Source organism: Rhinoderma darwinii, chromosome 12 (genome assembly GCF_050947455.1).
Source record: "Rhinoderma darwinii isolate aRhiDar2 chromosome 12, aRhiDar2.hap1, whole genome shotgun sequence".
Taxonomy (NCBI): Eukaryota; Metazoa; Chordata; class Amphibia; order Anura; family Rhinodermatidae; genus Rhinoderma; species Rhinoderma darwinii.
Genome location: NC_134698.1, coordinates 12822710 through 12834890, shown reverse-complemented (window position 1 = coordinate 12834890; position 12181 = coordinate 12822710). Strand labels below are relative to the sequence as shown.

The following is a 12181-nucleotide window of genomic DNA, read 5'->3' as shown; positions in this document are numbered from 1 at the left end:
TACTTCACAACGTCAGGAACAGGCAACCCCCCTGCAGATTGACCAGAGAATAAAACAGATTTTGGGATTCTATGTCTGCCGGAGTGCCATATGAACCTAAGGATGGAAGACTGCATTGCCCTCAGTTCCCCCATAGGTACTGCCACTGGTAGGGTCTCAAAGAAGTACAATCATTTAGGGAGCAGGGTAATTTTGACCGCTACAATGCATCCAAAAAAGGACAATGGGAGAGAACCCCACCCAGCCATAAGTCTATGCAGTTCCACGAAAAGAGGAGGGAAATTAGCCTTGTAAACCAATGTGTAAGAGGGAGTGAGCTGTACTCCCAAGTAAGTCAGGGAGGCCTCCTTCAGGTTGTAGGTGTAGTTGTGTTTGAGGAGCAATAGTTCTTGGTGTGGGACATAAAGAGGGAGCGCTTCCGTTTTAGAGGTATTAGTTTTATAACCTGAAAGCCTCCCATATCTATGGAGAACGGTAGTAAGGGTAGGAAGGGATGTATGAGGTTTAGTGATAGTCAAGAGAACGTCATCTGCAAATAAGGAGACCTTGATCTCTTTATCTTGTATCTTGACCCCTGCTATATCTATGGCTTGCCATATTTGAGCTGCAAGGGGTTCAATACAGAGCACAAATAAAAGAGGGGATAGGGGGCATTCCTGATACGTTCCATTCCAAATCTGAAAAGGGGTTAGGTGGAATGCGGAAGTTTAATCGCCACCATTGGATTGGAGTAAAGACCACGCAGAGCCGTCAAGAAAGGACCTGAAATCCCAAATTACTTCATAGTTTCAAACATAAATGGCCATCCCAAGCGATCAAACGCCTTCTCCGCATCCAGGCTAAGAAGGATCGCTGAGTCCTCTTGCTTTTGAAAGGCATCAATATTATCAAGGGTTCTCCGTGTGTTATCTCCCCTTGTCTAAGGGGCACAAAGCCCACCTGATCTTTATGAATCAAAGATGGGAGACAGATATTAAGTCTATTTGCAAGGAGGCGAGTAAAAAATGTAAAATCAGAGTTCAAAAGAGCTATGGGTCTATAATTGGAACAAGGCAACTAGTGGAAGACCACCTATCTCACAATGTTGTAAACAGATCACATTGGTGTGCACCACCTGTAGTAACTATGTATTTAGGGAAGGAAGAAGAAGAAGTATGTGATCTGAAATTAATACGTAACTTTTATTAATATGCATTAAATGAAATGAAAATAAACAGTAAAATATCCGATGGTGTAAAAGGTATGTGTGAGTGACCCCCAAACTCACATACCTAGGCCATATATATTGAAGATGTCATGGTTTGGGACTCATGACAAAGTGTTCAAAAAAGAACACGTGTGACTATGCTTCCAAACCAGCAATTATATTCTCAGGTCTGCGGTAGTGCAATAATGAAGCAGGGTAGCTAGTGTCACCACCATGCAGCTGCACTACAGCAAAGTGTGAACATGGGTCTAGAGACTTACCCTCTCATAGGTATATTGTGTGCCAGACCAGGAGCACAAACAACCACTCAGGCTGTGCTGCTGTGATATGCAAACACCTTGTGTGTGTCCTTGTTATATAAGAAACCGTGTAGTAAATGAATTATTTATTATGCACTAAATTAGTCGGTTTCAGTAGGGATGCCGGCAACCTTATTAGAATTGAAGCAAACGGGTCAGAGTAGTGGGAGCCACTCATGCCTGTGATGTTCCTGGTTCAGGATGAATGTCCTGCTGCATCCATACACACAATTGCCGCAGAGGGTGTGAATAGTAAGAAGACAGCTGCACTGTCATGCCGTCGCTCTGTGTGCCAGAGCAGTAGCCTGGAGATAAGCTCTATATCCCCTGCTGTGCCGAACTAAGACGCGTATAGCCAGCCGCTCATGTGTGACAGCAGATTGCGCTGTGCTAAGCAGCACTGTCACTAAAGCACATGGGTCAGAGTAGTGAAAACCACTCATGCCCGTGATGTTGCTGTAGGACACGGCTGATTCAGGGTGAAATCCTGCTGTACCTACAAGCACAATTGCCGCAGAAGGTGTGAGTAATGAGCAAGCAGCTGCACTCTCACGCCGCCGCTCTGTGGATCAGAGCAGTAGCGTGGAGACCAGCTGTATCTCCCTTGCTGTGCTCGCGCCCAGTGTGAGCTCAGACGCAGCACAGATAATATGCCAAAGCGCAGATCCACTGTAAGTGGACCTGAGCTATGTGTGCAGCCCTGTCCCCGTGGGTGACCGGGGTAAGCAGTGATGAGGGAGCCGCACGGCAATTGCACCGGCGGTCAGATTAGAACGGCAGCTGGAAGAAGCGTACAACCAGCCGCTCGTATGTGACAGCAGGATACGCTAGGCTGAATGGCACAGCCGCACTGTTAACTGTCGGCTGAATAAACTGCTGTCACCCAGGTAGGAAGCATTAATAATTCATTGGCCTGTCAGGCATATATGGCCATGTGTTACACCAGGGAAGGATTAAAAGGATTGAGCACCCGACGCGCGTTTCGCCAGCATTCTGGCTTCTTCTAGGGGAATGATATAATGATTTATAGTAGTCATGGAAGAGTGTGGCTATCATATCTGGGTGATGTTGGAGGAGGCCTGTGCTATCTCGAACAGCTTGCGGGGTGCGAGCAGTCGCCTAATTCCTCAATAGACGGGCTAGAAGCGAATGAGCTTTGTTGCCCTTGTCATAATATCTCTGTTTCGTGTATAAAAGTGATTTTTCTACCCCTTTCATTGCTAAATCCTTAAGCTGCGCTCTAGCCTCTATCAACTTGTTGGCACTGTTGGCTTAATCCCCATTTGCCCCTCCAGTTTAGTAATTTTCCGAAGGAGAGCCTCCTTTTTGGCCTTAGAGCCTTTTTTTAGTCTGGAACCCATAGCCATGCAATGACCCCTCATCACCGCCTTATGGGCCTCCCATAGAGTGGAAATGGATGGAACCGAAACCTCATTAAGTTCGAAAAATTGATGCATGTGGGCGGCCAGGTCATCCCTAAGGGTGGGGGATTTAATTAAAGTTTCATTTAGACGCCAATGACATGTTCTCGTGGAGGGTCTGCCTATCTGCAAAGTTACTGAAACTGGCGCATGGTCTGACCAGGAGATGGGGTCTATGACCGCCATCTGAAGCAAACGGAGGGCAGGGACATTACCAAAGAAATAATCTATATGTGTATGAGTGTATGAGTGTTATGTGTATGGGAAAAGAAAGTATAAGACCTATCGCCCGGATGATCAACTCACCACAGGTCATAGAGGTGATGTTCCCTAATCAGCTGCCTGAAGCGAGTAGAAAGTCCTGCGAGAGTGGGAGATGGAGTGGAGTGCCCACCAACCAACCATGCTCCCCTAGGGAGGAATGGGATCTGCGCTGTATTGGGGGAGTAGACGTTACACAAAACAATGGGCTGGCCAGACAGAGTCCCCTCCAAGATTACATATCTACCCCCAGGATCTAAATGTGAGGTATGTACCTGTATGGGACACGTAATGGAAATCAGAATAGCAACCCCCTCCCTCTTACGACAAGAAGAGGCAGAGTATACAACAGGATATGTCCCCTGAGCAAAACTAAATGAACCAGAAGAATCCAAATGTGTCTCCTGTAAAAAGGCGACCTCTGCTCCAAGCGATTTCAGCTCTTTAAGAAGTAAGCGTCTCTTCACATTGGAGTTGAGGCCCTTTAGATTGAGTGTGGGACAAATTTAACCATGGTCATAGGTGTAGGGGAGAAAAATAAGTAATGTGAAAAGTGCAAATGGATACTACTCACAGTTACGTCGAGGCCAGTCTCTGTCAAGTCTCATAGCAAACAGTTCTCTATGATACCTTTCATCCAAGGAGGTCCGCGGAAGACACAAAGTCATCTCATCTGTTATTGTGGAGAGAGGTATAAGGGAAGGGAGAAACACTGGGAGAGAAACAAACCAGGGAAACAAAACAAATATCAGTAATAACAAAAGAAAATACATGAAGTCAATGCACATCAGTTAAAGAACAAAATGTACTACCAGGGGAAGTATGATACCCTGGAGTGGGCATTTTTTTTTAAGGCAAATACAAGCGTGCAATACAATATTACACTTTTGCAACTCACTCCAAAAACAGAGGGAGAACTACAAAAATAATACCCAAATCAAAGAGGAGGTTGGGTCTCAGCAATCAAATTTCCTGATACAAGAGTACGTTAAAATTACTCAAAGGCCAAGAAAGAGGTTAGTGAGCTAAGTTGTCTTTGACCGATCTTACCCTGCCACAAATTACTTTAACCCCTTCCTGACATTTGATGTTTCCATACGCCAAAGTCGGGTATGGGAAGTATGAAGCGGGCTCACGCAGTGAGCTCGCTCCATACGATGACGGTGTCGGCTGTATGTTACAGCGAGCGCGAGTGCGATCCCGCTAGTTTAACTCGTTAAATGCTGCAGTCAATACTGACCGCAACATTTAAATCGTCAGAAAGAGGGTGATGACCCCCTCTAACAGCTCATCGGGCCCCCCCGCAATGCAATCGCGGGGGGGCGATGGTTGCTATGCCTGCCTGGGGGCTTAATGAACGCCCCCAGGTCCGCCATCTTTGTACACCTATTAAGCCTTGCCTCCGGCAGGGCTTAATAAGTGCCTGTCAGAGTCACGATATACTGCAATACATTAGTATTGCAGTAAATTGTACAAGCGATCTAATGATCGCTGGTTGAAGTCCCCTAGGGGGACTAATAAAAAAAAGTAAAAATGAGTAAAATAAAGTATTTTTTGGTGTAAAAAAAAAATAAAAAAAAATAAATTAAAAAAAAAACCTTTTCCCATTTTCCCCCTAGAGCATAGTAAAAAAATCAATTAATAAACATAATTGGTATCGCCGCGTACGCAAATGTCTGAACTATTACAATATATCATTATTTAACCCTCACGGTCACCTCATCTCCCACAAAAAAATGAAATAAAAAGTGATCAAACCATCGCATTTATATAAAAAATGTATTATTAAAAACTAGAGCTTATGCTGCAAAAAATAAGTCCTCATACCACTTAATCGACAGAAAAATAAAAGAGTTGTGGCTCTGGGAATTTGGCTACGCAGAATAAACTTTCCTTTTTACACTTAGGTTTTTACATGTAAAAATAGTAAAGTATAGAAAAAACTATATGTATTTGGTATTGCCATAATCGTATTGACCCACAGAATAAAATTAACATGTTGTTTCAATTGCACAGTGAATTCCGTAAAAACGGCGCGCAAAAAAACATGGAGGAATCGCTGTTTTTTTCATTTTCTACCCCACAAATATTTTTTTTCCCGTTTCCTAGTACATTATACGGCAAAATAAATGGTGCTACGAAAAACGACAACTCGTCCCGCAAAAATCAAGCCCTCGTAGTACTATATTGACGGAAAAATAAAGACGTTATGGCTTCTGGAATGTGTGGAGGAAAAAACTAAAATGAAAATCTGAAAAAGGGCTGCGGCGGGAAGGGGTTAAAGAAATAAAGAAAAACAAGATGAAACATGAAATATAAGCTTAAATCAGCCTAAACAGTTCAGCTGGTAAAGAGAACATCTGGTATAAATGACCAGGATCCCTTCACATAAATCACACAAGTGCCTTGAAACAGCATAGCGTCCATCAATTCGGATAAGGTCTCGGGGATCTGCTACTTGGTGATTGTCGTGGAGAGAGTCTCCGATTGTTTCTGACGGATTGCCAGACTGGAGGCGGAGGAGAAGGTGGCAGAGGGGTCTCCCAATTTTGCATCTTGGGTGTAGGTATACCAAGGGTATCACAGAAGTGTGACAAATCCCCCAGGTATCGCAAGGTTGCAGAGGCACCATCTCTTCGAGCAGTAAGGGAGAACGGGAAACCCCATCTGTAGATAATATTATGGTCACGCAAGGTAGCAAGAAGAGGACGAAGCAGTTATCTTTTCTGTAGAGTAATCCAGGAGAGATCCGGAAACAACTGGATCGGGGTGCCTTCATAAGCCAAGTTTTTACGCTGTCTGGCTTTGAGCATAATGTCCTCTTTAGTACGGAAATCTTGAACGCAACAAATGTCTGGGTTGAGATGTGATTGATTTTAGTTTCAATGCCCGATGCGCTCTGTCAAGCGGTATTTTATGAGAAGGGGGTGCACCCAAAATGTCATTGAGGATAGTCTCTAACATGAGATGAAGGTCCTCCGCTCCCGAGGGCTCAGGTATACCTCTTATCCGTATGTTGTGATGACGTCCCCTGTTATCCAGATCCTCCCGATGTAATTGCATGTCTCTAATGGACGCAAGCTGAGAGGACATAGTAGATTGTAGGACAGAAACATGGCATCTAGTAGCATCTTGATCGTCCTCCAGAGACTCCACCCTTGTAGCAATTTGGTGCATATGCTGAGAAACCACCGCCAATTCTGAACGAAATGCTTCCTTCACATCTTGTATCATATTCTTAAAGTCATCCTTAGTAGGTAACTGTGAAAAGCATTCCCTCAACATTTGAGGCATATCTGATGGTGGCGAAATAGGATCAGACTGGACTGAATCAGAGGCATACAAGAGAGGGATCTGAGCACATGGGGTTAAAGATGGTGTGCCCCCTAAATCATCCCCCACCAACGGCTGCTGGGAATAGCTATAGGTGGAACCGCATACTATCTCCCTATGCTGGGCTGAAGACCTCTGAGGCTAAGGTGCAGCCAATAATAGAGGGGCTGCTTGTCCTGGGGACTGTGACATTGGTGGAACAGTCAGCATAAGGGCAGGGTCCGCCCCCCGCTACTGATGCACCACGTGGAATGGCGGCCGCAGCCCCATCCAAGTGCGGTCTGTCTCTCCCCTGACTGTTAGGTGAAGCACTAGCTAATATAGGGGATCCAGGGGGAATCACTGGAGCCTGCTGGCCCTGTGGCTTACCCTGAGGCTGGGTAGCCATGTCTTCCATCCGCAGAGACAGTTCTTCCATCCGCCGGCACGAGGAAGCTAAAGATGGCGGCTGATAAAGCTGGGGGAGCGGAGCGGCCTGTGTCCGCAGAAAATAGCCGTCCGACGTCGGTGGAGCAGGATCAACCTGATGAGGCACTGCAGAGGTGAGTCCAGACCCTTTGGGTCTATTTTTCCCAATAGATGGGCACCTGGGAGTGCTAGTTACGGCTGTTGCTGTGTGGCAGGGCACGGAGCTCCGGGATTATGCGACCGGCACCATTAACTGTTGACCACGCCCCCCGAGAGTGCTTTTTGGATAATTTACCTTGGGCCTCCTATCCTGTCTTGTACATACTGTATATGCTAAAGTATTACAAATTTACATTGGAAACCCATGTCGCATATAGATAGACTATTTCAAAAGGGTGGAGTTTTATTTTTACACATTCATCTGATAATCCAGAACACTTATAAATCCCACCCCCATCAGGTCCTGTAAATACCTGATTAATACAAAAACAAACTATTTTACTAAAATCTGGCATAAAATTAACAATGTTCAGACAATTTTTGCCTCCTTCCCATGTGAGTGACATCACCTCGGCCTTCTGTGCCGATTTACTGGAGGGGGATGTTGTCTTACACAAGACATCATGTTGGGTGGAGACTACAGTACAGCATACACCATCTACACAGAAAAACTCAAAATCTGGGTTACTGTCATACACATTTAATCTAGGTTATTCATTGTGGTCTCATACACATTTTGTAGACCTCCTAGAACCAAATTAATTAATTCAAAACAAAATACAAAACAAAACAAAATTGTACCTGATCAGTCCCCTCACTACTCCCTCCTATTTGGACTATGCGAAAGTAATGTAGCAGGGTTCAAAACTACATATCTCAACATAATAAGGTCGGTCACTCTATCTGGGGGCACTAGTTTGGCCCCCTTAAATACACAATAGCCTGGAACAAAAGTGACTTTCTCCTGACACAACTACATTTTATCTTTTAAATAACTTACAACCATTTACTTTTAACCCCTTCCCGACATTTGTCGTAAGTATACGTCATGGAAAGCCAGTGCTTCCCGCAAAAATGTTGTATACTTACGACAAACGGGAAAACAGTTACAGAAAAAAATTAGAACGTTTTAAAGTAAAGATGGCTGCTGTTCATAACAGCAGGCCATCTATACACGATGCCCAGGGGGGTGTCGCCTCCCCCCCCCACATCGGCGATCGCCGCCATTGGCCGGTCAATTCAGACGGGCCAATTCCGGCAGTTTGCGGCTTTAGCCAATTACTGTGCCACAGGGCACAGTGATATGGTGGTGGTTGGTGCTGTCTAGGACAGCACCAATCACTACCATGTTCCATGTAAAAAATGGCGGTGATTCCAGCCCCCCGATCGCTACGGTTGGTCGGTCTGCACCGACCGACCAATCGCAGCCATAGCGGGTGTTTGACACACCCTCCACCAGCCCTGCCCACCTCATTCCGGTTAGGAACGGTGAGGAGAGCTAGTTTGACCGTCTGTGAAGCCATCTTACCGAATCTGAGGCCTTCTGTGCTGCGATCCTGCTGTGACGTCTTGATCTGACTGCTTCCTGCAGAACAGTGAACCATCATCATCATCTGTGCTGCTGCTGATTTTTTGTATTTTTTAGCAGCAGCACTTGGTTTTTTCCTCAACTTCTTATCCCTGTACCCTTTCCCCCCTTCCCCCTCCCCCTTTTTACGTCCTGCGGCCGATGAGTGCGGATCAGTGACCGCCATCACTGATCGCTCTGTGCGCTCAATTTTTGGCACAGGACTTTTTTTTTCTATTTTCTGCACCGTCTCCAAGTGCGTGCCCTGTGGCAACTGAGTGCCGATCAGTGACCGCCATCACTGATCAGCATCTGTGGTAATTTTTTTTTGCACAGTTTTTTTTTTGTACCCATTGTACACACCATTTTAGTGTGTGTATCCTGCGACCGCTGAGCACTGATCAGTGACCGTCGTCACTGATCAGCATTTGTGCTAATTTTTTGGCTAAGTTTTCTTTATTTTTTTGTCCTTTTTTCTTTACTGCACCATCTTTTGTGTGCGCCCTGCGGCTGCTGAGTGCTGAGTCTATAATCAGCCTCAGTGGTAATTTGTTGACGCAGGTTATTTTGGGCCTCTTTTTTATTTTTATTTTATATAATTGTAAAAAAGAGTAAGTTTAGGGCGTTAGAGTAGCGGACATTTACTGACATTCGTTTTGTAAAAAAAATATATAGCAGAAGTTTTAGCTATATATTTTTTCTACACTTTTAGGCTGGGTTCACACGACCTATTTTCAGGCGTAAACGAGGCGTATTATGGCTCGTTTTACGCCTGAAAATAGGGCTACAATACATCGGCAAACATCTGCCCATTCATTTGAATGGGTTTGCCGACGTACTGTGCAGACGACCTGTAATTTACGCGTCGTCGTTTTACAGCTGTCAAACGACGACGCGTAAATTGACTGCCTTGGCAAAGAAGTGCAGGGCACTTCTTTGCAACGTAATTTGAGCCGTTCTTCATTGAACTCAATGAAGAGCAGCTCAAGATTACAGGCGTCAAAGACGCCTCGCATAATACGAGGAGCTGCTTTTACGGCTGAAACGAGGCAGCTATTTTCTCCTGAAAACAGTCTGTAATTTCAGCCGTAAAAGCCAGCTAATGTGTGAACATACCCTTAGAGTAAATTTACAGCTTATAGTTAGTGTCAGTTAGTGACGGACATTCTGTTTTCTTAACTGAAGTTCGTTCACTAAATTTTTGATAGCGTAGCGACAGTTTTAGAGTCTATTTACTGCGTTATAGTTAGCGTCAGTTAGTGACGGACATTCAGGTTTTTTTTAACTGAAGTTCGTTCACAAAATTTTTGATAGGGTGGCGACAGTTTTAGAGTCTATTTACTGTGTTATAGTTAGCGTCAGTTAGTGATGGACATTCAGGTTTTTTTTAACTGAAGTTCGTTCACTAAATTTTTGATAGCGTAACGACAGTTTTAGAGTCTATTTACTGCGTTATAGTTAACGTCAGTTAATGACGGACATTCCGTTTTTTTAACTGAAGTTCGTTCACTACATTTTTTATAGCGTAGCGACAGTTTTAGAGTCTATTTACTGCGTTTTAGTTAGCGTTAGTTATTTATTTGTTAGTGTCAGGTAGTCAGGAATTTTTCTTCCTTTACTTCTCTTCCTTTTTTATTTTTTCAATAAATTTCATTTACACGTGTAAAAGCACAACACACACAACTACCTCTATAAAAATAAATTATTACACGTGTTGAAGCACTACATACCCCCATAATAAAAATGTCCCAATCATCCCAAAGGGTCTACTTAGCCAAGGAGGCATACGCCATCCTGGCCTTTGACACTGAATCGGCCAGCGAGGGAGAAGAGGAAATTGCCCCATTCCTCTTGAGCTCCTCCTCATCATCCTCATCCAGTGATGAGGAACCTCCACAAAGGTGCCCCAGGACATCAGCTCAGGCAACCCCCCAAATTAATGATATCGTGTGGAACCCATCCCCTGATAATTATGAGCCTCACATTCCGGATTTCACAGGGAGCTCAGGAATTCGGTTAGAGACTGCAGGCCTCATAGAAATTGACTTTTTCAAGGTCTTTTTCTCTGAGGATTTTGTTAATGTAATGGTGGCCCAGACAAATTTATACGCCCAGCAATTTTTAGCCCAAAACCCCACTTCATCATTTGCTAGGTGGACCCCCATAGAGGCAGCAGAGATGATGAAATTTTGGGGCCTCGTACTACATATGGGCCTAGTAAAAAAGCCAGAAGTTAGGCAACACTGGAGTAAGGACGTTTTATACAGCACCACATTTAATTGCATGGCAATGACCCGGGCATGTTTTGAAATAATTCTGACATTTTTGCATTACAGTGATAATGCACAGTGGCCACCCCGTGATAACCCCACATACGACCGCCTATTCAAAATCAGGCCAGTCATTGATCATTTCTGCACCAAATTTCAAGAAGTGTACACCCCCGAAAAGAACAAAGCAATAGACGAGTCCCTTGTACATTTTAAGGGGAGACTAAAATTCTGCCAATACCTGCAAAGCAAGAGGGCGAGGTACAGAATTAAAATGTACAAGCTGTGCGAGAGCAGCTCAGGGTACACCTACAGGTTTAGGGTTTATGAAGGGAAGGACACCAGGATAGAACCCCCAGAATGCCTCCCTGTCCTGGGAGTTAGTGGGAAAATAGTGTGGGATTTGATGCACCCATTGCTGGACCAGGGTTATCATCTTTTACGTTGATAACTTCTACACCAGCATCCCACTATTTAAATGCCTCTCCACCAGAAATACTTCAGCATGCGGCACCGTGAGAAACCAGAGAGGCCTCTCTTAAAATCTGATTGGGCAACCAATAAGAAAGGGAGAAAGTAGGGCACTACACAGCGATAACTTGTTGCTGGTCAAGTATAAGGACAAGAGGGATGTCCTTATGTTGACCACAATACACGGTAGCGGCAGCACCCCTGTACCTGTCCGAGGTAGCACTACAATGACCCCCAAGCCAGATTGCATCCTCGGCTACAATAAGTACATGGGAGGGGTTGATCTCGCTGATCAAGTACTAAAGCCATACAGTGTCATGCGGAAAACAAAGGTGTGGTATAAAAATCTGGCCGTGCACATGGTGCAGATGGCATTGTATAACGCTTACGTGCTATACCAATGTGCAGGCTGGACAGGGACATTCCTTAATTTTCAAGAGGTCGTTATCAAGGCCCTTGTATTTGGGAACCAGGAAGGGAAGGGCCCCAGTACTTCTAGAAGCGATGGTCCACGTATTGTAAAAGGGCAACACTTTCCCTGCGAAATCCCCTCCACTGGTAAAAAGGGAAGGACCCAAAAAGGTGCAAAGTCTGTTACAAAAGGGGGAGAAGACGAGACACCATTTATCAGTGCGACACCTGCCCCGAAAAACCTGGCCTGTGTATAAAGGAGTGCTTCAAAGTTTATCACACATCCATGGATTTTTAATTGGATCATTTATTTGAATGCTCACTATACCCCTAAATAATTTCCTTGCGCGGCATGGTTTCCCAAAAGGGGTCAATTTTGGGGGGTTTCCCCTGTTTTGTCCCCTCAGGGGCTTTGCAAATGCAGCATGGCCTCCGCAAACCATTCCTGATAAATTTGAGCTCCAAATGGTGCTCTTTCCCTTCTCAGCCCTGCCGTGTGTCCAAACAGCCGTTTATGATCACATGTGGGGTAC

The 12181-nt window shown here is 44.8% G+C and overlaps 1 protein-coding gene across 1 annotated transcript in view; it reads right to left on the bottom strand.

Moving 5' to 3' along the window:
- The window catches only part of LOC142664389 (embryonic protein UVS.2-like), a 43950-nt gene extending 37011 nt beyond the window's left edge, over positions 1–6939 (bottom strand). The window contains exons 1-3 of the mRNA XM_075843460.1: positions 6891–6939; positions 6191–6514; positions 3763–3900 (exon numbers count right to left, since the gene is read on the bottom strand). Coding sequence (XP_075699575.1) covers positions 3763–3900; positions 6191–6514; positions 6891–6939 — 511 coding nt within the window. The remainder of the gene's footprint in view (positions 1–3762; positions 3901–6190; positions 6515–6890) is intronic.
- Between the last annotated feature and the right edge of the window lie 5242 nt (positions 6940–12181).